The 27,942-nt window shown below is 36.5% G+C and overlaps 1 protein-coding gene across 1 annotated transcript in view; it reads right to left on the minus strand.

Annotated features, from left to right (window-relative positions):
• The window catches only part of ush2a (Usher syndrome 2A (autosomal recessive, mild)), a 378,004-nt gene that overhangs the window by 95,754 nt on the left and 254,308 nt on the right, over window positions 1–27,942 (minus strand). Inside the window, exons 40-45 of the mRNA XM_041252711.1 lie at window positions 24,578–24,728; window positions 19,757–19,899; window positions 10,878–11,506; window positions 8,389–8,717; window positions 1,895–2,017; window positions 1,461–1,624 (exon numbers count right to left, since the gene is read on the minus strand). Coding sequence (XP_041108645.1) covers window positions 1,461–1,624; window positions 1,895–2,017; window positions 8,389–8,717; window positions 10,878–11,506; window positions 19,757–19,899; window positions 24,578–24,728 — 1,539 coding nt within the window. The remainder of the gene's footprint in view (window positions 1–1,460; window positions 1,625–1,894; window positions 2,018–8,388; window positions 8,718–10,877; window positions 11,507–19,756; window positions 19,900–24,577; window positions 24,729–27,942) is intronic.

The following is a 27,942-nucleotide window of genomic DNA, read 5'->3' on the forward strand; positions in this document are numbered from 1 at the left end:
TTGTCTAGATGAAGACATTTCTGAGTCAACAAAAACTCCTAGGTCTTTTTCATAGATTCCTTCTCCAATTTCAGTATCTCCCATATGATATTTATAATGTACATTTTTATTTCCTGCGTGCAGTACCTTACACTTTTCTCTATTAAATGTCATTTGCCATGTGTCTGCCCAGTTCTGAATCTTGTCTAGATCATTTTGAATGACCTTTGCTGCTGCAACAGTGTTTGCCACTCCTCCTATTTTTGTGTCGTCTGCAAATTTAACAAGTTTGCTTACTATACCAGAATCTAAATCATTAATGTAGATTAGGAATAGCAGAGGACCTAATACTGATCCCTGTGGTACACCACTGGTTACCACACTCCATTCTGAGGTTTTTCCTCTAATAAGTACTTTCTGTTTTCTACATGTTAACCACTCCCTAATCCATGTACATGTGTTTCCTTGAATCCCAACTGCGTTCAGTTTGAGAATTAATCTTTTGTGCGGGACTTTGTCAAAAGCTTTCTGGAAATCTAAATAAACCATGTCATATGCTTTGCAATTATCCATTATCGATGTTGCATCCTCAAAAAAATCAAGCAAGTTAGTTAGACACGATCTCCCTTTCCTAAAACCATGTTGACTGTCTCCCAGGACCCTGTTACCATATAGGTAATTTTCCATTTTGGATCTTATTAGAGTTTCCATAAGTTTGCATATAATAGAAGTCAGGCTTACTGGTCTGTAGTTACCTGGTTCAGTTTTGTTTCCCTTTTTGTGGATCGGTATTACGTTTGCAATTTTCTAGTCTGTCGGTACCATCCCTGCGTCAAGAGACTGTTGCATGATCTTGGTTAGCGGTTTGTAAATAACTTCTTTCATTTCTTTGAGCACTATTGGGAGGATTTCATCCAGCCCAGGGGATTTGTTTATTTTAAGAGCTCCTAGTCCCTTTAACACTTCTGCCTCAGTTATGCTAAAGTTATTTAAAACTGGATAGGAACTGGATGACATGTGGGGCATGTTGTCAGTATCTTCCTTTGTAAAAACTTGTGAAAAGTAATCATTTAATATATTTGCTATTTTTTTTCTTCATCTACGATTTTGCCATTTGTATCTCTTAAACATTTAATCTCCTCTTTGAATGTTCGCTTGCTGTTGTAATATTGGAAAAACATTTTGGAATTGGTTTCAGCTCCCTTAGCAATGTTCATTTCCATTTTTCTCTTGGCCTTTCTAACTTCCTTTTTGACTTGCATTTGCAGTTCTGTGTACTCTTTCTGCGTACTTTCTTTTTGGTCCTTTTTTAATGCTCTGTAAAGTGCCTTGCAAGTGAACTAATTGTGAAAATACCCTAATACACTTTTGGCCTGAAATTAAATTAGTTCACTTCTTTGGAAAAAAAAATGGAAGGGAATTTCACATTTCACATTTCAAAATAAAAAAAAAAATGTCCACTGAAATGATCAAACTCTTACACGGTCTGGTCCAATCCACTTGTATTGCAGTGTGGTTTAAAGGTTTTGCCATCAGGGTGCTTCCTTTGATGGGAATTCCAGCTTGAGTGGTGCTACTGACTTCGTCACCAGATGCAAATCCCACATCATTATGCACCAGCAACTTGTAATCATATGCTGTGTACCTACAGTAATAAAACAGAACATTATTTTAATAGATTTTACTGTATCATCTTCTCAAAAGTCCAGCTGCTTAACAAAGAATACAGAGTATAAAAAGCTGAAATGGTTGGAAAAAGGAACTGATCACCTAAAGCAAGATAAGCACAAAATAATGTAATTCTTGAATATTTGTTTAAAATATCCTTAAACATTATTAAAAGATGGCATCAGTACAAAAACAGATTTGTACACACTGCTAAAATTTGTTTTAAAGCTCATTTTTGCAATCTCACCTGCTAAGACCCTTATCTTCATAAAACAATTTGTCTCCTGAGTAAATATTGTACCACCGATTTAGATCTTCAATGGGACTGGAGGCAAGGGGTTGCCAGATTTTACGTCTCAGCAGCTCATATCTGGGGACAGAATATTCACAGATTATCAGGCCCATTTCTGTTAATTCACTATCTGTTTGGACTGCACATTAGCAGTAATACTTCAGCTTTATTGCCAAAACCACTCTGCATAAATACAACTTGATTAGCAGCTAATGATTTAAAACTGTGTTTTATAACACCAGGCCTTCATCTGATTAGTGTAACAAAACAAAAAGTTTAAAAAGCAGCAATGATATATTTTTCTTATGCAGCAACTAATGAGCTGTAAAAATATTTAATACAACTTAAATAAAACAGGATCTGTACAAGTAAAACAAGTAGTGTACAGTAAGTGACAACAAGTATTTTACAAGTGCAAACCATGGATATGAATTCTCACTGTTACCAATGACAAGTACTGAAAAGGTAGAATAATATTTTAATTCAGACTAACCTTGTTTCCTTCTAACTACTATGTGGAGTGTTCAATTATATTTTAAATATGGGCAATCACTAAGAGGAAGCACATTTGATTTATAAGCAATTTATAAAGTGATACTGTTTAATAGCAATTTTTCAGTATTACACACAAAAGTAGCTCATATATAATAGCTCATATAATTTGTATACATGGTGTTACATGGATAATACATGAATAAATTTACCACAAAGTCTGTGAAACAATTCACGGGTGGTCTTCTTTAGATAAACAGTGGTTTGGAAATTGTGGCTGCTGTGGTTGAGGATATCTCTCCTATTTTCTTAATGTCGGGTAAGTATATGCGTCTATAGGCTAGTGCATCACGTTTCATAAATTATCAGTATGATTCACAGGTACACAAAAGGATGTGAAACAATTCACAATTGGTCTTCTTTAAAGTAAATCTATGAACAATTTGTGAATAAGTGGCTTCAACACTACGAACAGCAAGACCAACCACACAGTAACACGGCAGACAGCAACTACCAACAATCGCTGCGGCGATGACAGTTAAAAAAAAACAAAGCCAGAAAGCAGGTAGCGATTTACGACGTGGTAACCTGTGGTGGTATATGCTAATGAGGTTTTCATGGTAATGCTAATCATGGTATTTTTTTCAACAAAAACTTAAGGCACATTTAAGTCAGTAAATTAGAAAAAATACCACACATTAATGAAAACAGTTAACTCGCAGTAAAAAGGGAAAAATGCTGCAAGTTCACTGTCTGACTTGCTGTAAATTGGAGTTCGCTGTCTATAGAATAGAGACATTCTATAGAGTTGGTATAAAGCTTTCTCATTCAGCCCTGTATACCATATGCACATATGGAATATTGTATATTCACAGTTAAAGAAAACGTTGTGAATATATTCACAACTGTTCCGTTTCTAAACAAAGTTGGTGATACAGGTTTCACTATAAAGCTTAATTATTCATGCATGCTTAATATACACACATATGGGATATTGTTTTGATTTTCACAACTTGTTTATAATGTTCAATGTTATAAGTGAAGCAAAGGTTGTATATACTCACAACTGTCCAGCTTTACATTAAGGTTGGTTTGGAAAGCCTAAGTGATGCGGTTGATCATCACTTAAGCATATTTAATGAACCATGTTTGCTCTAGGCACATATGCACATACAGTTCCTATAGAAAGTCTGCACGCCCTTGAACTTTTTTTCACATTTTGTTGTGTCAGTGCCTCAGAGTTTTGTGCATTTAAATGAGGATTATTTCCTCTTATCTACACACCATACGCCACACTGTTAAGGGAAAAAAAGTTTTTATTCAGAAAAAAATTATATATTAAAAATACAAAACTGAAAGATCATAATTGGATAAGCCTCCACCCCCCCGAGTTAATAGTTGGTGGAAGCAACTTTGGCAGCAATTACAGCTGTGAGTCTGTTGGGATAGGTCTCTACCAACTTTGCACACCTAGATTTGGCAATATTTGACCATTCTTCTTTACAAAACTGTTCAAGCTCTGTCAAGTTCCTTGGCAAGTGTTGATTGACAGCAATCTTCAAGTCATGCCACAAATTTTCGACTGGATTTAGGTCGGGGCTCTGACTAGGCCACTCAAGGACATTTACCTTTTTGTTCCTTAGCCACTCCAGTGTAGCTTTGGCTGTGTGCTTTGGGTCATTGTCATGCTGAAAGGTGAACTTCCATCCCAGTTTCATCTTTCTTGCTGAGGGAAACAGGTTTTCCTCAAGGACTTCTCTGTACTTTGCTCCGTTCATTTTCCCTTCTATCCTGACAAGTGCCCCAGTCCCTGCCGATGAGAAACATCCCCATAACATGATGCTGCCACCACCATGCTTCACAGTAGGGATGGTGTTCTTTGGGTGATGCACTGTGTTGGGTTTGCGCCAAACATAACGCTTTGCATTTAGGCCAAAAAGTTCAATTTTGGTCTCATCAAACCAAAATTTTTTTTATGCCACATGGCTACAGAATCTCCTGAGTGTTTTTTTGCATACTTCAAATTTTCAAGGTAGGCCTTCTTGAAAAATGGCTTCCTTCTTGCCACCCTACCATACAGGCCAGGTTTGTGGAGTGCCTGGGATATTGTTGTCACATGCACACTTTGACCAGTCTTGGCCGTAAAAACCGCTAGCTCTTGCAAAGTTGCCATTGGCCTCTTGGTAGCCTCTATGATCAGTCTCCCTCTTGCTTGGTCATCCAGTTTGGAGGGACAGCCTGATCAATGCAGGGTCTTGGTGGTGCCATACACCTTCCACTTCTTAATAATCATCTTGACCGTGTTCCAAGGGTTATTCAAGGCCTTTATTTTTTTTTATACCCATCCCCTGATCTGTGCCTTTGAACAACTTTGTCTCAGAGTTCTTTTGACAGCACCTTGGTGCTCATGGTTGAGTCTTTGCTTTGAAATGCACTACCTAGCAGAGGGAACCTACAGGAACTGCTGAATTTATCCTGAAGTCATGTGAATCACTACAATTTAACACAGGTAGACGTATATGGAATATTGTATATTGTACACTGTATATGGAATATTGTATTGATTTTAGGATTCACAGTGGAAGCAAAGGTTGTGTGTATATTCACAACTGTACAGCTTTACATTACAGTGGTTTGGAAAGCCTATGTGATGCAGTTTCAAATATCAAATGAACATCGAAAAACAAACCAAATTTACCACGGTTTCGGAAAGTTGGTAACTTTATCCATGCATGCAACACCATGACTCGGACTTTATGTTACACACAGGAACGAGATTTTTTAGTTTAGTTTACGTTAAACTGAGTAGAATATATCCTATTAAAATTGAACACATAATGTTAAATAAAATATCTAAATTATGTAAACATATTATAAAATTCTAGGTGATGCAAAACATTGCTGTAGGTTGCTGGTTGACCAAATTAAAAAAAAAAACAACAACAAAAAAAAAAAAAAAACATAATTTTGAATCAATAAATATTTATTATTTAGTTGAACTGTGTTGTTTCTTTCTGTGGTCTGCAGCTTCAGAATCTAAAAAGAATATTACAAAATCTTATATACAAGCATTTATTAAATATGCTGCATGACTTTCTTATATATATATACACACACACACACACACACACACACACACACACACACACACACACACACACACACACACACAGTAGCTTGCAAAAGTATTCAGACCCCTGACCAATTCCCTCATATTACTGAATTACAAATGGTACATTGAAATTTCGTTCTATTTGATATTTTATTTTTAAACACTGAAACTCAGAATCAATTGGTGACATTGGTTTTATGTTGGGAAATATTTTTAAGAAAAATAAAAAACTGAAATATCTTGTTTGCATAAGTATTCAACCCCTGTGCTGTGGAAGCTCCCAGTTTGCACTGATGAAAGAAATTGCCCTAACGAGGACACAATTACCTTACCATTGGCCTCCACCTGTGAACCATTAAAGTTGCTGTCACATTTTCTGGATAAAAACCCCACTGTAGAAGGATCATTGGTAAGGCTGTGAATCTGAAGGAAAATGAAGACCAAACAGCCTTCTACAGAAGTTAGAGATAAAGTAATACAAATGCATAGATTAGGGAAAGGGTACAAAATAATATCCAAGTGTTTGGATATCCCAGTGAGCACAGTTGGATCAATAATCAGGAAGTGGAAGCTGCATCACACCACCCAGACACTGCCAAGAAAAGGCTGTCCCTCAAAACTCAGCGCTCAAACAAGAAGGAGACTTGTGAGAAAAGCCACAGAGAGGCCAACAATCACTTTGAAGGAGTTACAGAGTTCAGTGGCTGGGAGTGGAGTAATGGTGCACCAGTCAACCATATCTAGAGCTCTGCATAACAGTGGCCTGTATGGGAGGGTGGCAAGAAAGAAGCTGTTACTCAAAAAGTACCATCTGAAAGTACGTCTGGAGTTTGCCTGAAAGCATGAGAGTGACCCAGCTGCGATGTGGGAAAAGGTTTTGTGGTCAGATGAGACCAAGATAGAGCTTTTTGGCCAAAACTCAAAGCGCTATGTGTGGCGCAAACCTAACACTGCCCACGCCTCAAGACACACCATCCCTACAGTGAAGTATGGTGGTGGCAGCATCATGCTGTGGGGATGATTCTCATCAGCAGGGACTGGGCATCTTGTTACAACTGAAGGAAGAATGGATGGCGCAAAATACAGGAAAATACTGCAAGAGAATCTGTTTCAGTCCGCTAAAAAACTGAAGCTTGGGAGGAAATTCACCTTTCAGCAGGACAATGATCCCAAGCACAAGGCCAAAGCAACATTGGAATGGCTCAAGAACAAAAATGTGAATGTCCTAGAGTAGCCAAGTCAAAGTCCTGATCTCAATCCCATTGAGAATCTGTGGCACTATTTGAAAATTGCGGTCCACAAGCGTCGTCCAACCAACCTGAACAACCTGGAGTAAATCTGCCAAGAAAAGAATGGGCCAAAATCACTCTGACACTGTGTGCAAAGCTGGTACATACTTACCCCAAAAGTCTTAAAGCTGTTATTGCAGCGAAAGGTGGCTCTACCAAATATTAATGTGTGGGGGTTGAATACTAATATATTAATGTGTGGGGGTTGAATGCAAGCAAGATATTTCAGTTTGTTATTTTTCTTAAAAATATTTCCCAACATAAAACCAATGTCACCTTACAATAATTGATTTTGAGTTTAAAATTTTTAAAATAAAATATCGAACAGAACGAAATTTCAATGTACCATTTGTAATTCAGTAATATGAGAGAATTGGTCAGGGGTCTGAATACTTTTGCAAGCCACTGTATATATATATTTTTTAAGATTTTTAAGAAATATATACATAAAAAGTAGTTACGTTGTCATATTTGCTGCATCTTATTTGTTATACAGTAATACATAATAAAAGAAAATAAAATAAATCATGTGTGTACATTAACAATTACCATTTTGAAATCGGACAAGGGTATCAGTATCTACATTTAAATCCCACTCATAATTTTTATATAGCAGCTTAATCATGGTTGTGGGTGTTGCCATCTTTCTGTTGAGTAGGTGAGTTCACTGAGTCAGCATTGAGCCAACACTGCGCATCACTAGCTCTCAACGGTGAGTTTACGAACAATTTTAAGAGTTGTTGCTTCTCAGCATTGAATTTAGGAATGCAGACTACGCTTTATATCTAATGTCTTTGTGATGTAATTCACTACATAGCTAATGATGTCATGATCTATTGTTACTTTCTATTTAAACCTTCAGGCATCACAGTATCTAGTCTTCTATACTGTACATTATCTCATTTATTTTTTCTAAAACCACAAACTTTAGGTCATCCATGGTGTGTCTGTTCCTTGAAAAGTGCTGAACATTTTTTGCGATATCACTTTTATCTTTACCAATATATTTGTACACTTTACATGCAGTTTTACAGGTTTCAGTGTCTCTAAATGTATCTATGATCCCTTTCTGTTTACCGTGGACTAAAATGTCAGCCACATTTGTATCCATTCTAAAAGCTTTCAACACAGACATATGTAACACATGCTAGATCAGTAAAGTGTCTGTACAGTTGTAAGAACAAGCATCATCTACAGAGAGCAAGTGTTGTGTAGAGGAACTAAGTATTGACAAAGTTATAAAAGGTAATTTGATTCACTAGGTAGTGCTACTGCTAGACTGTGTTGTAAATGACTATGGTGAAAGAGAATCTGGCCACTACTGTGTAACTCAAGAGCTGCTCCTGAACTCAGGTCAAAGTACCTTAACAAAAATTGATTGCACACAATATTTGAGTAATTGCAATAAGAACCAGAATAAATGTAATATGAAGCTACTTACTCTTTAAATTTTTTTCTGCTGCACTGTGAATGGAATTTCATCTATTAAAAAAATAAATAAAAGATTTCCTGCTCCTGGTACAGTACATGTTAAGTGAAACGACCACGTGCTTTACCTCAGATTTGGCCCATTGGGTCTTGACGGTGGTTGCCAGGAAGCAACAAGGAATGACTCACTAACAATCGTAACTGAGAGGGGACTGAGCCCCTGAGGGATTGTGGGTAGTGTGGTCACACTGGTGGGTAAACTCTCAGTGCATCCTCCTGTGTGACCTCCTCCCCCAGAGCAAGCCAGCACAGTCACGGTATAGTTGGTGTACGGAACGAGGTTAATCACAGTGTAGCTTAACTCCGAGGTGTTAGTAATGGTAATGTGAGGGTCAGGCATGCGGATTTCATAGCAAAGGATTTCCCCATGTGGTATTAGAGGAGGACTCCATGTGACCTGTAAAATCAAGTACAAACACCGATTAATTATCATTGGGAAAGAGGTCATTTTTTCTGCCATAATTTTTATATAAAAAAAATAAACAAAAAAACTGAGAAGCCTGTTTATCAAGGTTGTATCTAGAAGTTAATTGAAGAATAATGTACATCATTAGGGGTTCTGATTTTAAGCCAGATTTTTATCCACCAAATAATTTTTCTGAAATTCGGGTTAAACTCGATTTCAACGAAAAATTGTGAAAAAAAATAAATAAATAATTGTTACAGTATTTATCTGACAGTTTGATTCATTGTTTGGCCAGTACTGTATATGGTAGAACAAGGATTTACCTAAACGATTGTCAAAATCAAATAGTGGATTAAATAGAAACATATTAAAATGGGCCTGACCTAAAGCCAAGGTGAAAAAAGTTAATGTAGAAACCCACAAATCACAAAAATGTAATCCATTAAATGACCAGGCACTTGAGAATGTGAACATGGTATTTGTATATCATTAGCTGGGATGCATTGTTACGGATATTTTATTTAGGTATTAGTATCCAACTTTTTGGATTAAGGTATTTCTGAAAAATATATTGCTTAAGTTTACCAGGCAAATTTTGGGATGCATCAGTAAGAGAAAAAAGGAATTAATTATTCTGGTCATTTGCATGTAAATTCTTTCCTTTTGTATTGTAAGCAAGTCACCAATATTTTGGCACACACACAAGACTGAACAGAGAAGCGTGTGTGGGTGTATTTACACAAAAGAGGCTCTAAGCTGCAAAGCCCTCTTGTTTGGATACATTAATTTCCCTTGAATCAAGCTGTATACAAGCCAAAACACTGGTAGCTAGCATGTCCTCTGGAGTACAGTGACTATTGAATTATAGGAATAACTAGGATGTTTATAGAAAGCTTTATTTGCCTATTAAGATTGGATATGGGCTTTGCTTGTATTTGACTTTTGTTAATAAACTGTTTTTTTTTTCCTTAAGGTACGAAACTGACAAGATTACGAAATTGTATAAAACTAACCCAGAAAAAAAAAAGAAAAACTGATAAAGAGTAGTAGTTTTCAAAAAAAAAATAATAATAATAATAATAATAATAATAATAATAATAATAATAATAATAATAATAATAATAAAACTCATAAAAAATATCTGAAATATAGGATATTTTTTGATATAGAATTAACTATAATGTTGCTTCATAAAGTCAAATGAAGCCTGCTGAATAATGTTACGTTAACAAACTGTATTTAAGACCCCCGTGTTATTTTGCAAGTGCTGACTTTGGGAGTTGCTTTTCTTTATAACTTTAAAAAGACAACACGGCATAAAAAGACGAAATGGACCGCTGGTTAAAAAGAGAAGCACCTTGCAACGACGAGGCAGCGGATTGTTCTGCTGAAGGCAAATAAAAGTTTGCCAGAGCCACCGTTGTTAAATGAAAAATGTGACAATAAAACACAAACAAGCAACGCCAATGCAGTGAAAGGCAAAAAAACAGATAGATTTCAGCCATGAAGATTTACTCATGGCTGGAGTTTAATAATGACAGAGGTCAAATTAGCTGTTCGGTCTGCAGCCTCTGTAACGTTTGCTAGCCGCTGTTACGAAACCTGTACATTAAGGAGACATTCTAGTGGCAGTGCACACAACAGCTTTGAAAAAAAAAATGCAAATTAGAAACTTTACGTCAGGCAATGGCAATGGAGAGTGCAGATAAATAGAATTGTAGATGTTTGCAGAGGTTTTGTTGAGCAGCTTTAAGTCATTCACAATAATACATGCTGTGTAATATATGCAATACAAATTAGTTACCTGAAGCAACACCAGTGTGAATGATGATGCAGTAAAAAAGATTTATATATTTATATTTCCAGAGTTTCCAGATTCAAGCCCTGCATGATGTTAAATAAAATATCCATTCTCAATGTTTTCAATTCTAAAATTCTAGGTGATGCAAAACTTTTGGCCATAGCTGTTGGTTTTTGAAAGTCTCTTTGGAGGCAAGTTTTACTGTACAAACCCAGTGATGAGCAGCAAATTCCCTTGCATGTTTCTACCTATCAATTCACCCAGTTCCGTGTGAACCTGTGTCCTCATTTGTATGCAATATATACTATTACTAGTCCTAGGATTGTGTATAAAAATAAAAATATACAGACCATAACTGAGTCTGAGCCTAAAACCAACACTTTAGGCTGCTCAAGTCCAGCTGGTCTTGATGGTCTTGTAGTAACTTCTTTCCATTCGCTACTGTTGGATCCTCCATTCAGGATGCTCACCACAATTCTGTATTCATATGTTGTCCAAGGGCTCAAGGTAGTGGAGTGGTCAAGGTAACTCAATGGATCATTAGCCTGCACAGTCACAACCTTAGACACCTGCCTGGTATCTTTGACTCTTCGTTCAACTGTAAAATTCTTAACTACACCATTGGGGCGCAGTGGGGGCTGCCAGGCAAGGATAACAGAGGTTGGGGTTTCAGAATATAGCTGGGGAGGAGGGATATCTTCAGGAGGTCCCGGTGGAGTTTGGACGATATTAGAGTAAAGTGAAAGCGAGCAGCCGACTGACGTACAACTTTCCACCTGGAATCGATATTCTGTGTAGGGTTCTAAACCAGTGACAATGTAGCTGGTGCTATTGCTGGCTACAGTTACTTTCAGCACTTCATTCTGGTAAATGTTATAGCCAGTGATTTTGCCATTAGGTTGAGAAGGATGCTGCCATGTTATCGACACGCTTCTAGGCTTGACTTCCAAAATGAGTGGTGGGTCCACAGCTCCAGGTTCTGTGATAGAAACACATAAGTAGTATTATAAAGCTGCTTGGAAAAATCCTGCCTAACTGGTTAGCTGCATTCTACCTGCCATACGTTAATCCCACACAACCTTTCAAAAGACACAAACCCTTTGAGTCAAATTCCTCCGCCACTTACCTGTCTTAATTCTATAACATTTAATATCTATACGTAACCACTAACTTAAAAAAAAAATTCAGACCCAGAATCACATTTCTATATTTTTAATAGAAAAACTGTTGAAGAATGATATGAAGATTAATTTCCTGAACCACACAAAGAACCAGTAATTTAAATTTATTTAAAAGAGAAACGGCACAGTGAAATAACCAGAACCAGAACTGAATCAACTAGAACTTGACCAAACCAGGAAAAAAAAAACCCACAATAAAGGCTTCTAAATGGGTTGTGAATATTTTACAAAACTGTCTCCAAGAAAAAGGTACACTTAGATGTAATGTACTTTCTAAGGATGAGTTGAACAGTCTACTTTGGGAATTGTATGTTGCTTCTGTGAGGAATAAAGATGGAACGCAATACAGCATAGCAAGCTTTATCAGTCTGTAAGCTGTTTTCAATCTCTTTTTGAATGTCCCAAAATAAAAATAAAAAGTTAATTTAAAGAAGGATGCAGCATTTCACAATGCTAACAACAAGTACAGGATGCTGGTAATAACCAAATGCTATGTTACCCCGGTTTGAACGGTCACCCCCACCCCCCCTAACTTTTAACTAAATTTCCAGTTTTTAATAACCAAGAGCAAATAATGCCTCAGGGGAAAAATCGCAGCTCACATGAATAGAAAAAAAAAACTGTTCTGTGCACTGAAAGATTCATGGTTAAGGTCTGGGTTATCTTTGGCTAAGATAATGAAGACGTGGAGCGGTTTGGCGGTTTCGAATCAGACGAAACACACTCTACAGTCTTATTGATTACGCTTTCCTGCTGTTATGCCACAATCCATATTTTGGATTTTCACCATTTTTTTGTCTTGGACATTTGGACATACTTTGGATGTTAATTTATTATTTTGTGTTGTGTTTTCACATTAGACATTGCAATGTCTTACTTGTAGAAATAATGTAAAGCCCTTTATTTTAGTGGTCCAAAAATGTCACATGTTTATATATTTTTTTAAATGTAGCAACTTTTACTTTAGCGTGTTCACCTACAAATGTGGCTTTTCATGATGTGGGTTTAACTGGACACTGTAGTTTAAAGTATAATGTTTGTTTTGTGAAAAGATTTGAAATGACAAAACAGTGGACATACTGCAGCAGCTTTGTGTTGTATTTTGCCTGTCATTAAATAGGTTAACTGCACTTCTTGATTCTTTAGCCTTCACCTGCAGCGCCCCTTTGGCTGTACAGCAGTCAATAACGAAGAGCATGTTTTTTCAAACAGCACAATATCTGGCAATTTTCAAATGAACATTTATTCAAAAAATCTCTGATTTATAATTAAAGTTTATTTTATCAGATTTATTTATGTCATTTACTAAGTTTAAATATGCATGTCCATTAATGAAATAGTAAATTAGCAAGTAATGTGTTAATATAATTGATAAACAGAGATTATTTACTTAGACATGTTAATCAATATTTACTATACACATTTATGAATAAACTGATGTTCTTTTATTAAAATGAAACACTTTAAAAAAATGTTGTTTACCTATTACTGGAACAATTTTCTTGTACAGTGATTTTAATGTTATTGGAAATATCTTGTTAAATTTGCTGTGTTCATTAAAACAGATAATAAATCAAATCATTTTATAATCATTTTATAATGGCATTAAGGCACTCCAGAGGATGGGCAGACATGATATAACCACACACTTAAGGGTTAAAGACACTCTGCTTCATGTCATGCCTTATAATGCTTTAAGTGTGCGGTTACATCATGTCAACCCATCCCCTGTGGTGCCTTAATGCTCCATGACAACACTACTCCCTCACATGATTAATATGACCACTACGACTACAAAAAAAACTATGACAACTAATATTTTTAACAAATTCAATATGGCCACCAAACTACGCTACAGATTTTATTCTTGTGAACAAATCTGAATGTAGGCCATGAGAGGAGTATGTGCACCAAGTTTCATAATCATAATCATAATCATAATCATAACAATTACAATAGTGTTACTGTGTATATATATATATATATATATATATATATATATATATATATATATATATATATATATATATATATATATATATATATGTCCTTTCTGGCAATATTTCCATTGATCAAAATTTGTGACAGACAACATGGTGCAAGCCTGCAGGACCAAATGTTGTGCTACCCCAATTAAATATTTACAAGCTGTTACGGATAGTTCTGTTTGCTTCTTCCAGTTAAATTGGTCATCTCTCAAAAGTTAAGCTATAAATAAAATTAAAATATATTTGGTACAAAAGGACAAACTAAATCAAGGTGAATGAAGGTGACAACATTAGTTCCTACATCTTTATAATCTGCATCTATATATACAGTGTATATACTAGATTGTGAAGAAACTCAATGTTTCTGATTCTAAAATACTAGAAACATACGTAGTAATCCTGATTTTTGTGATCTTACAATTTAAAACTAAGATATTGGTATGAAATTTAATTTAGTATTTGTTCTGCTATTTCAGAGCTTCATTTAAAATAAAATAAAATAAAAGTTTTATTGAATGTTTTGGGGTAGACTATTATCATAATTCCATTTCATAAAAACATGTGTTTTAATCAATTTATAGTAACTGATTTAGAGTGTTCATTTTAAACATAAAGATTAAAACTCTTTAATAAATCCTAAAATAAATACATATATTCTTGTTAGGGTTGAACTGAAAGACCGTTCATTAACATTTAAGAAATGTTTAAATTGAAAATTCTATGTCGTAATGGAGGATCTAGTCTAATCATATTTATTTTACTTGCTCTGAGCCCCCCAGACGCTGAAGTATTTTTTTCTGTGGTATTTGGAGCACAACTGAAGTGTGTTGTAAAAGGTAAGGAATATTTAGTCTAACTTGGCAGGTATGAGAAAATTATAATAGACCTAGATTAAACATTATGTTTTACAAAATTGACTCGTGTATATTTTATTTCCTAGTTGTTCCTAATAAAGTGCCTACACTGTAAATAAAATGGCTGTTTGTAGCCTTAAGATATCAGTCCCAGGTCAAAAAATGAGTGGGTTCAGTCTCCAGTCAGAAACCTGATGCCAACAGAAGGCACATCATTTCCCTTACATTAAGCCTTGGAACCTGCAGCTCCTGTACGTCAAGTAGTACCCAAGCTGAAATGTCAGTCGCACATTATGGTACTGCTGATGCAATGAGCGCCTGACATTCCCAGACAGATAACCTCTATAGCTCAGTTTACATGGTTGCAGCGGTAACTAATAATAAAATCAATGCCATTTCCATGTTAATGTCGCATATTCTCAGCATTCTAATGTTATATTCCCCCCACCCCCTTCAAAACAAAAATTAAAGCACACTTAATCACCCATGCATACAAACAATTTCCAGAACCTGTAAAAACAAAACAAAAAACAGGCATGGTACGATTATACTACATTATATGTAGTTACAATTTCCACATTTATACTGTGTTCTGTTTATAATTCCAACCCAGAGTTTGCAATTCATCTGCTCCGTTATTGTTATGGGTCATTTTTTATTGCAACTGTGACAGAAGCTGTCGATTTAGCTCCTTCAACCTTCTGATAAATAAACAATGCACAGATCTGACCTTTAGGTTAACAGGTTTTTATGCTTGCTCCACTCAGCACTCTAACTGATTCAATTACCACAAAGGTTCAGGAGCCTCCATGAATACTGAAAAAGCCCAACCACATGCCTGCAAAGGTGTTGAGCAGCAAATTCAATGCAGCCCTCTTGAGAAATTCCTTAATTGTAAATAATTTTACCACAAGAGACAATCAAGTCACCTTGAATGTGATCCCCAACCCCCCTTCCTTTTGGTCTGTACAGGCAAAGTGTTATTTAAGCTTTACTGGGTTCTGTTAAAATCTGCAATTTGAAGGGCTGTTAAGTTTTTCAATTGAAATTTCATTTAGGATGCAGGTGCTTTTTATTTTATTGATGCTTGCTGCTCTCGAAGCACAAGCAAGAACACAGTGCAATAACACAAGTCAGCCTCAATCAGTGATCAGTAACAGCTGTAATTGTAGGCATTTAGAATACTTATAAAGCACCTTGTTGAATATAAAAATACAACAATAGAAATAAACACAATACTACAGGAACCTCTGTTGCACTCACTGGCTTTTCTGATGCTTGAAAGATGTTTTGTTGGTATACTGTAGTTTTGAATCTTTAAAGAAAAACAAATACTAGCATGCTTATTAATATTAACTATTTTTGAAGCAGTACAGCATAAAGCAGAACATGCTTTTCTTAACCAGTTTGTCAAATAAATTGTGCACAATTGTACATGCAGTTATTTCACTTCAAAACTTTCCAAACTAAAGTTATACTATTTGAACTATTTGGATTTTATTTTAAATCAGAAAACATTAAAATATTGCTGCTACATTGTATAATCTTCAGTATATTACCACTTAATTTAACAATATGACCCATGTGAGGATATGTCCTGTGAATAACATATCCCATAGTCTACGGTTGCTTGTATAACTTGTATTTAATTTTATTTTAAAATAAGACCTTCAATGTTGTCTGCTTGACCTGCATGTATTTTGTGTGCTTTTCAGTAGATTTTCAACATCAATTAAAGTAACCCTGGTACTACAGCTTCCCTTGTTTCAAAATCCACCTTGGTCTAGCTTATCCTTTTGTAGCATTCATGGAATTCATTAATTAGAAAGGATGGGTTTCTGAACTGATATGTCATACAAACCAACATGGTATAAGAAGTCACTCAGCTGGTCCTCCAACCAGTAGACCCAAAAACAAAAAATAATAATAAGCATGCCTTGATATTTATTTTCTTAGCAAATTCATTTGTCAGTTGAAACAGAAATATGCATTACTTAACAATCAGCTAATGCGTGACAAGCTGAGCTGCACTTTTATCCCGTGTTTTATCATGTCCTCACATTCTGTTTTAATACATAAGTTATTGACAATTTTAGACAGAGCTGTTTATATTTCAAAATATTACTGACCTTGAAAAATGGGAATTTTTAATAGACTGACATTTTAATTGTTATTGTAGGTCTGCTTCTTTTTTTCCTTTTGTTTATTTATTTTATGTTGCTTTTGTTCTTACTACTGGGTAGCCTTGATTAATACACATATATTAAGCTGCAAAGATCATGCATGAGACTAGCTATAATTTTTATTGTGTGGCACTTTAGTAATACATGACAAAAAAGCTTTTGTACACGGAAAAGTTTATGTTCACAGCAGTAGCGATCAAATTCCAGAAGTAAGAATTCTTGGATGAAACGACAATAAAAAGACGGTTATAAAATTTTAATGGAATGATAAAAGGCAAGAGCCAGACACTCTACTGAATACTTAAAATCTCCACATATCATGATCAGATCTTTTAAGTATAAAATAAATGTAGAATAGAACATGTTGTTAGTGTGAGTGCCAAGAGAAAGGGGGAATTAAGTGTTAGGAATCTGTGAATCTACTTAAGAAACCACACCAACGTAACATAATGTTTAAACAGACCATTTTGTTTATTTATGTACTTGAGGATATAAAAGCATGTCAACATTTCAAGTAAACATGGCTCTTATACTAGCATACTTATTTCCATATTCTGGGTTGGGGTTGGGGGTGGGGGTGGTGTCATTATTTAAGGGTGAACCTTAGGGTGGACATTGTACCAAAGAAGCAAACACCCAGTACAATATACTGGGTTAACTTAAGACTTTCAGAGCCACAAATATCCTTATAATACTTCAAATCTGTATTTATGTATAACCCCCTGCCTTCTCAACGAAGTGCATGATAATTCTTATCTCCGCTCAATTGTGCATGTCGTAAATCTTATTAGTGCATGTCATAATCATTTTTTTAAATGCACTTTATTTACAGCAATCTGATTTTCAAGAAAAACACCACCAGTATTCACATAAATCTTTTATTGTTGCTTAAAATGTCTGCTGTCAAATTTAAAAGATTAATTTTATTATTGTGCTTTAAAAACTAGGAAATGGAAGACGTTTCTACACCAAACTTCCTAAAGAACTGTGTGCTGTGAGAGCTTGCATTGTTTAAGACCCCCGTAGAACTACAGATATGAGAGTAGCCAGACGTTTCACCATTTGAGTTTTGGAGTGAAGTGGACGCCCATGTACTCAGCCCAATAGAACAAGTCTACCAGTTCTTGTGTTTCTTAAGGTTGCTATTAGATCTATTGGAGCAGTAGTGTATACTGGAATAAAAATAAGGTTTACAAAATAATATTGCATCCTCACATTTCTCACAATTGGTCTGTATTTTTGGGACGATATATCAAGTTCCATAGCAAAAAAATAACAACTAAAAAAATAAAAATAGGACAAGTACCCTTAATAGTGGCATTTTAAAATACTAACTATTATTCTTTGCCATTTCTTTGAATGTTTATAAGTACAGTAATATCTTTATCAGGCCTTCATTTAGTGAATATGGATGGAAGCTGGGAAAAAAGTGCTTTTCTCTTAGAATAAAGGGACCTGATTTATATGCAAAGAAATCTATGCCAAGAAGTGTTAAAAAAGATTGAACTATCACTCACATTGTGCTGGGGCTGAATAGCTAATATTAGAGAAACGGAACAATTCTGCAGATAATGTGAGTTAAAATGAAGACTGTAATGAGACTGTAAAATGCCAACAGTTCGATAGCTGTAGCATTATCTTCAGGTCTAAAATAGTTTAATCAGTGCTTCAAGAAGTAACTTTAGACATTTGCGGATTTTATAAGAAGGAAAGTTCTAAAAAGCTTCAGGGCATATACAATTTAATGCTCTGTTTCGAGCGTGTGGGCGGGTGTTGCAGAGCAATGAATAAACGATAGGCCATAATATGGTGCATTTGAAATGTATGCAAATACTGGCTGTTTAATTATAATGTATGTGATAATATGCTCAAGTATGATTAATTTATAACTTATCAAAGAGCCCCTGTCATGAACTGTAATATGATTCCATTACAGTAATTAGACCACAATGACATGATCAAGGTCACTTATAAGTTATACACTTGCATGCACTTGTGTCTGTTAATGCAGATAGTTTTATGCTTATATTAGTTAGCACCTGTGGCCTGTGCTTTTCCTGTAGATCTAGCAAGAGGTTGAGGATTTGTAAATATGGCATGTAGCAGGGCGGTAGGAAAGCCCTGCTGTTTAATAGTATTGTTTGTTTATTTTTAAACAGGGTCTCCCCCTCCGCCCCTGTGTTATTTTGTATTTGTTTATTGTATTGTGTTTTATTTTGTTTATAGACGTCGGCGAACGCCGTGTGTTTTGTTTTGAAAATGTTGGTTATTGTTTTGTAGCGTGGATGGAAAGCCCCATCCACATTAAAAACCTTGTGTTAACGTTGTTAAACTAGCCGGCAGTCACACAAATTAATGAACTTGTGCAGATTGTGGCCGAGAGGTAATAGAATAATTACAAACTAGTTAACCCCTCGGCCATGGTATTTAAGCCTGCAGCTCTCCCTGCTCTAGGTGGCTGTACGGAGGAGAGCGAGAGAGCGAGCGAGGAGAAAATAAATTTAAAACGATCTAGGATCAGTGAAGGCGATTGCCCAGGCTGACCTGGATTGTATTTGTTATTACTGTGTTCGTGATTTGTTTTATTTCAAACCTTTTATTTTGCTCTGTGAGCACAGTGTTATTTTTGTTTAACCTTTTTCATTTATTTTTGTGTTAAAAATAAAACGGCGCATGCGCCACTGCACTGTACCCTTCTGTGTTCAACGCTCTTCTCTGGTCTGACGTCACCTCAAAGCTCCTGCCACAGGCATCAAACATGACTTCAACATTTCTCAGCATTGTCACAGGTATAGCGTTTACTCCAGTTGCAGTTCCACTGAAAATGCTTAAAAAGCTTGTCTTGTAACTGACCCATCATCTACACAACTCCATATATCTAAAAAGAGGTTTGTTGTTTTTTGACCGCTCCTTGCACTCAACATATTTGGAATCTCCTGGGATTTGAGATGAATGCTTCCTTCAGGTTAATTTAAATCACTCACACTTTACAACGTTGTGTTACGCTAAATGAGCTAACTTACTGTCCTCTGCTGTCACCATCTGAGCCCAGTCGCTGACTGTGTTTCCATACACATGTAAGACAATCAGTCTGAACTCATAGGCAGTGTATGGCTTCAAGCCCTCGGCCGTGTAACTGAAGGAAGATGATGCATTGAACAAAAATCTATGAAAAAAGAAATGAAAGAATATTTATCATAATCAGGGAATTGTATGATTTCAGAATTCTGACTGTGAACAAAATTAATTAATTTATTTTGTATTCCAGTTTATCAATTTTAAATCAGTACAGTCCTACTTTTAACCACAATAATATGAATTTAGTTTTTCTTGCAGTTTTTTAACATTTGTTATTTGTAGATCATTAACATTGGAAAGAGTTAGATGTGCATTTACATTTTACCTTATTCATTTTAAACACTATTACTCAATTTGAGCTTAAACTGAAAATCGTTCAACATGGACAAAATATTCAATTTCTAAAATAGATAGTTACATTTTTTAAATTACTAAAAATGGAAGCCTGCAGTTGTTAGATCGATCTGAAATCATTATTTGATACCACTCGTTCTATTCCTTTCTGATTTTGTGTTATAGTGGTTTTTAAGATCCACAATCAAATTTACCATAAGACTTAATAAATAAATCACATGAACAATGAAATACATTTCAAAAGAATCCCAAGAAACTAGGGTGATATATAATACATGGACCTAGTCATTTATTTATTAGAACAGAATGAGAATTTTCCCATTTCTGATTAAATTGCACTTTGTTGTTGAGGTGCATGTAATGAATACATATTAGATGCATAACTTTTGACAGACCAGTGTTCTGTGCAATGGTCCTGGTCTGCATAAATTATTTTTAACTCTTGATAACACTGCCTAGTTAAATATTACATTTTTAAATGCATGGATTGGCTATGCTTTTATAACTTGAAAGGCTGAATCTTGCTTCCATTCCATAACTCTTGTGTGATATATATATAATATATATATATATATATATATATATATATATAGTAGTCAACTCATGACAAATATTTAAAGGTGTAGTTCCTATAGGATTTAAAAAAAAGAAAACGATTATTGACACATTAAACATACCAGCTTTGTAGCCAATTTATGTAAAATGTTGTGTTTATCAAAACCATCTTTGATTAAAAAAAAAAGATAATCTCCTTTTTAAATGTATGTTTAATTTCTTGAAATATAAAAGCGTAGTGTGTTATTTATAATCTATTACTGCAATTTGTAAGGAGAGGAATGTGTGCCCTGAGGCTAAAACTACCTCTGGGAAACAAGACCAAACTAGGCATCAAAGGTAGGGTGTCATGACATAAAAAAAGTCATTATTGAGAGTAGCTATACTTTCTAAACATGTCCTGAAAGTTTCATTCACACTCTGTGCTTATAAGGTGAAAAAAAGCGCATTTGTGGTTAGACTGTTTCAAAAACCTTCAGTTCTTCTACCCGGAAGAGCAAGCGTGTGTGATGTCACACCAGGACATTCACCTGTTTAATGTGCATATAGGTTTATGCAGTCAACATACTGAACATGCTATGAATTTGTTAAATTAGTTCAATATTATTGCTATTTTATCATACATATACAGTCTAGCCTAGAATAGGCAAAAAAGATTTTATAAATGTAAAAATCACAAACTACGAGCTTCAGCTGTCTCACTCCAATATTAGTTTACCTAATTTAACATTAGGTAGTCCAAGATTAGTGCTAACCAGGGTCTGTGAAACCAATGGTAAAAGTTATTGCGCTATTAAAGAAAATAAGTTTGTTAATCTTTTCTGTGCTTGCGTCTCTCTTCATGGTATGTTGTCAACGGTAGAGTAGCACAGTGCTTTTTTTTTCAGGTTTCAAATTTGAATTTCTTGGCAGTATATTCACGCCTCATATCTTCTTACTGCTTTTTGTAAAAAGCTTGTGCCAAGCGTAATTATTCAGATAGTGAATTTAGAAGAATATCGTTTGATTATTGCATCTGCATACCTGCAACTTATACACGAGATCGGGAGGACTCCTTTTTTCATACTTACTGCACAGCTTACTTTGAATTATTGCACAAATCAATATAATCATTCTTACATATACAGTAAATAACACTATGTAACACAATTTTTGTTTCTGGGTAGTAAGTGTTATTTCCTAATTGCTTATGCCTCAAAAGTATAGAAAATGGCTATTATTCCCCACAAACTTTGCTTTTGTGACCAGGACAGTGATATTTTGAAATTTACCTATTTCCAATGAGAAAACGGGCGAATTTGTGTCTTTTCGTTCACATAAAGTCAGAAAAAAATAACATATGAATCCAAATTAACATGTATTTATACTAAAGTAATACAAAAATGACTACAAAAGATTTAGAAGTGAGTAGTTTTTCGAGATTTACGATTATACTGTAAATCACTTTCACGAATCAGCCCCCAAATGTAGTCTCCCATCATGTTCTCGTTATACTGTCCTTGGTAGCGGCATTCAAAGTCCAGTATATCCTGGTGGAAGCGCTCGCGTTGCTCCTCCGAGTACGCTCCCATGTTCTCCTTGAATTTATCAAGATGAGCATCAAGGATTTGGACTTTGAGGGACATCCTACAGCCCATTGTGCTGTAGTTCTTCACCAGAGTCTCAACCAGCTCCACATAGTTTTTGGCCTTGTGATTGCCCAGGAAGCCCCGAACCACTGCGACAAAGCTGTTCCAAGCCGCTTTCTCCTTACTAGTGAGCTTCTTGGGGAATTCATTGCACTCTAGGATCTTCTTTATCTGTGGTCCGACAAAGACACCGGCTTTGACCTTTGCCTCAGACAGCTTAGGGAAGAAGTCTTGAAGGTACTTGAAGGCTGCCGACTCCTTATCTAGAGCTCTGACAAATTGTTTCATAAGGCCCAATTTGATGTGCAGTGGTGGCATCAGCACCTTCCGGGGGTCCACCAGTGGCTCCCACTTGACGTTGTTCCTCCCCACAGAGAACTCGGTCCGCTGTGGCCAGTCCCGCCTGTGGTAGTGCGCCTTGGTGTCCCTGCTGTTCCAAAGGCAAAGATAGCAGGGAAACTTGGTCAAATTGCCTTGGAGACCCATCAGGAATGCCACCATTGCAGCCTCTTGATGCCATCTCAGAAAAATGCAGATATGTATCCACTTAGGCAGCTGGAACTAAACTGAACTGGTGGGCTTAAGGCCCCTGTATTTATACTATTATTTATATTACTGGAAAGTTCTAGAAAGTTCTAGAAGTTACTCCAAGTTTACTCAGCACTGAATCTATCTGGAATGTTCTGGAAAATAGGTAAATTTCAAAATATCACTGTCCTGGTCACAAAAGCAAAGTCTGTGGGGAATAATAGCCATTTTCTATACTTTTGAAGCATAAGCAATTAGGCAATAACACTTACTACCCAGGAACCAAAAAAAAATAAATTGTTACACGGTGTAATGTAAGGTAGCCTGGCTTCAAAATAATGTTTCAAAGCAGGAATTGTTAAACTAAACTTAAACCAGAATGTATCATCTAATAATGTAATTCACCCGTACCATCTTAAACATGGTCTTACGATCCACGGCAAGTAAGATAGCGAGTAGGCTATGTTTTATAAAAACACTGTCAATGTGAAAAGAAACCCAAGTTACGAAAAGAGCCAAGCCATGAAGAGGAGACCTCAAAAACACAAAAGGTACAAGGAACATGTGTGGGGCAAACATGGTCCATATCAAATACGCACAATTATAAAAGCAGGTGGTCGGGCACTTCATGTGGTGATCCACAGCGCTTTAATAATAATAATAATAATAATAATAATATTAATAAATAAAGGTCAAGTGTATATTAAGATTGGCAATCTAAATAATCTGGAGTGATCGGGAGGCACAAGATCAAGTTCTTATGTGGGTTAGAGACGAGAGACTGCAGGAATGCATAGAGAATGATTGTTTCACCTCAGCAGTGAAGTTTTGTTCTTTGTAAATCTCCAGTGTTTGGAATCTCGTGAAGATATATCAATGGCACTGGTGTGTTGGAACAAACATACACTACATATTTATTTACCATGGTGTCTCCCCTGGGTGTTTACGTATGTGACTGACAAGGGTTCTGGTGAGCGGTAATGCAGGAAAGCAGCTGGCAGGTCTGCGAGCTTGTCCTGGGGTGACATCATGCATAAATTAGCCGCAGCTTCGAGTGAGCTGGACTTTTCATAGAGGTGTCAACTTCAGAGTTGTTTTTTATACATTCAGCGTTAAAACCTACACATAAAAACTACCTGGATACTTTTATTGGCCTACGAACAGTACAAGTGAATTCTGAAAAAAATTAAAAATCATGACACCCCAGCTTTAAAGGAGTGTTAACCAATGTTTCAAAATACTAAGGCCAGTTCTTATATTCACTAGTATTATCACCATTTTCTTCTGTTCAAGATCTTTTGAATCTTTGCTTGTATTGTATAACCAAAAGATCTTGAACACAAGAAAATGTGCTAATACCGCTAGTGCTAGAGGTAAAAAAGGTAATCTTTCAGAGGCATCAGAGGGAATGCAGCAAATGGACAATAAACATTAATTATATTGTGTGCATAGATTATGTTTGTGGAACACTGTTAAAAAAAAAAAAAAAAAACATGTTTATAACAACAATGCACAAATTGTACTATGATTAGGAAAGCTGACTTTAGTCAAACATTTGTTTTCAATAATCCACAAGCATGGTACAGTACATTCTGGACTACATAGAAAAGGGAGGGGGATTTTCACATGCACATGGTACTTAGGTTCTATATATGCAGTAAAACAATTTGTGAATGTAAATGAATAAATATTGAGCCATACTCTAGAATTTCACCAGTGGAATGCACATGTTTCATGTGGAGCTGGTAGCTGGGAAAGCCTGGAGCGTTGTTGCGAACTGGTGCAGACCAGACAACCTGAAGGCTGGTCGGGGTGGCAGATGAGAGCCTGGGAGGCAGTACGCCATCTGGAGCTGTCGAATAACATGGATGAATTAGAGCAGAGAAAACTGTGGCAAACATATGCTGGATAGAATCAAAATGCTTCTTAAACTGGAAAAACAGTTACTCAGGATCAACGGCAATGCTACCATGGTCTATTTGGTTTAACACTTTCCTTTCTTTGCAATTAAGATTCCTACATTCTAGAACATCTGATTACATGAACATTAGATAACTTGCAATGCAATAAATCAGACCCCTTTTTATATCTTTATTTCAGCAGCGCAGAACAGTGAATATGATTGTCAGGGAGGAAAGTACGTTATATTTGCATGAGGCTAAAATCAAAACATAACAAATTGCTTTTGATCTTTGACTCATTTAATGTTCCAGACATGCTAACATATGTTTAATATTAAATGTAACCTGTTTCAATTAAATGCATTTTAAAAGTGAGAACGGAGGGGAATTCAACTAAAACTCGAGAAATGACAGCTGTGCTCAGCTTTTTTTCTTTTTAAGAGAACATGTGCTGCTCCTATTTTTGTTGGGAGAGATGCTTAAACCAATTAATCTTTAATATATTGTAGCAAAGCAGGGCCTGCAACAGCAAACTTGTATACCAATCAGTATGAGAATAACGGGAACTCAGTTCTTTATTTTCTCCCTGTTTCCAGGATTGTCAGTTCAAGTAGCAAAGTTCGGTACACAACACAAGTTTTCATATAACAACTGGGTCTTACAGCTGGTAGAGTTGTCCAAGTTAACACAGGTGATCAACAATTCATAATTTCCCCATTGGCCATTTTGTATGAGGGCACAATCCAACAAAATGTTTGCCCTCATATATAATAATAATATATTCATTTTTGTATTACACCATTCATAGCGGACCACTGTCATAAAGCACTTTACAGAGGTAGGTTGTGAACAGTACATCACATGCAGAGTCACTTACAATAGGACGCTGATTTACTATCTCATCTGCAGGATGGAGCACAAGGAGATTAAGTGACATGCTCAGGGTCACACAGTAAGTCAGTCAGTGGCAGAGGTGGGATCTGAACTGGTGACCTTCTGGTTACAAGGCCTGGACTTTAAGCACTGGACCACACTGCCTCCTAGTAGCCTAATTTCTCCCACTGATTACTCTACCTCTATCATTATCATATATATAAAGTTATTTTAATGTCTTATTTTTCTGAATGTCTGCACATATAATATGTGACACAAATTGGATACAGTCGCAGACAAAAGTATTGGCACCCTACACGTATTATACCACAATTTAAGATAACAGATTAAGGACAAGCATTTAGTAAACTTTAACAAAGTTTTAATAAAACAAAAAGCAAAATACAGAGTTTCTAGTAATTGAATAAATAATGTTTATGAAAAAAAACAACATCATATTTATTTCATTTGATGTATTTGTTCGTGACAAAAGTATTAGAACCCCAGTTTTAGTATTTTGTGACTCCTCCTTTTGCTTTTATTATGGCTTTCAGACATTTATGATAATTCTTAACCAGTATGTTTCACATCGTGTCAGTGAAATCTGGTCCTGTTCTGTGTTGCATATTCCCTTCAGCTCAGACAGCTTGGATACACAATGTTTTCTTCAAGAATTCCAGAGTTGACTTATCATATGCTTTAGGTCGTTGTTGTCTTTGAAGACAAACTGTCTGCTGATAAGTCTACAAGCAGATGTTATAATTGGATCCCTAACCAGCAGGCAGGTGTGTCCTGCAAGAGTGTTTCCTATAAAAGGTTGTCACCTTCAAGGCCACAGCTGTCTTGAAGGTTAATGGTTGCATTTCTATTTCAGGGAACCAGGGTTATGATAATAACCTAAGATTCCCTTTCCAGTATGAAATGTAACCATTTCCGTATGGGTGAGTGCACCAAAGCCATCGCAAGGGCAAGACTGCAGAGCAACTGGAATGCTCCGAGGCTTAGCCAAGAGGCTGCCTGTGCTTTACCATGCGGAACCCCGGTAACAAGTTGCTAGGGTAAAAAAACTGGAGAAACTCACCTTTTTGCCTGTGTTGTATTTGTTGACTGGGAAGCCAGAAAACACTCTAGTTCTAAAACTAGGGATCTGAGGATCCACAACATTGTCTGTAGAACCTAGTGAAGGTATGGGGAGTAGCCTACACCGCAGCCACGAAAGCCCACGAAGTTGCCATGCCCCTGGTGTAATGGGCAGTGAACTTTTCTTGAGGGGGCAAGTTGGCCAGCTCATAGGCAGTCCTGATAATCTCTGCTAAGCATTTGGACAACCGCTACTTAGACAGGACTTGACCATGGGACTTCGCCCCATAGCAGACAAAAAATAGTTCGGACTGCATCCAACTTTTCATCCTCTCAGCATAGCACGCCAGGGCCGAAATGGGCATACAGTATGGAGCAGTCACTCTCTGTCAGACTAGAGATCTGTAGTCTTCGGAAAAAATGCAGGTTTCGTACAGAGAGTGACCTTTGTCCTGGCCTCTGTAAACGTTAAGCAGGCTTTCCCTAATGGGAATGCCTGCATCTCACTCACCTGCTTTGCAGAGGTGATAGCAAGCAATAAAAGCCCACTGAGCGACAAAAATGTCTGCTGAATGGAGGCTTCATGAGTGCATTAAGCACCACGTTTTGCCTCCAATGAGGAACAATGCCCTTCACATGCGGCCATACCCCCTGGGGAGACCGAGTCAATTTTGATATGACAAGCCAAAATTGCTACCAGGTAGACGTTTAACAAGGAGTGGGATTTCTCCTCTTCAAACAGGCCCTGCAAAAATTGCAGTAAAACTGCCATGGGACAGGTCGTGGGGTCGAACCCATGAGGCAGATACCACGTATGTAATACATTCCACTTGTACCCATACTGGGAACGTGTGGATGGTGCTCTGGCATTCTGCAGGGTGTCAGTGACCCTATTAGAAAGCACCAGAGGGCTCAAATGCAGCCATTCAGTGGCCAGACCCAGAGCTGCAAGCTCGACGGGCTGGAATGCCATAAGGTCCCCCATGTCTCGGCAGTCTAAACGGCTGGACCATTGCCTAATAGGATATAACCTCTTATAGCCCGAATTACCTGAGCACTCATAACAAAGCTGCTCCTTTAGGAGCCCTGTATGCATCAGACATTGGCTCCGCCCCCAGGAGATAAATATGAATGACGCTAAGGCTCAGCGCAATTTTATTTTCAGACCTGCTGCATTGGAATGAACGGAGCGACCTCGAAGGGTAATGGTTA

The sequence above is a fragment of the Polyodon spathula genome, chromosome 6, assembly GCF_017654505.1.
Source record: "Polyodon spathula isolate WHYD16114869_AA chromosome 6, ASM1765450v1, whole genome shotgun sequence".
NCBI classification, from domain to species: Eukaryota; Metazoa; Chordata; class Actinopteri; order Acipenseriformes; family Polyodontidae; genus Polyodon; species Polyodon spathula.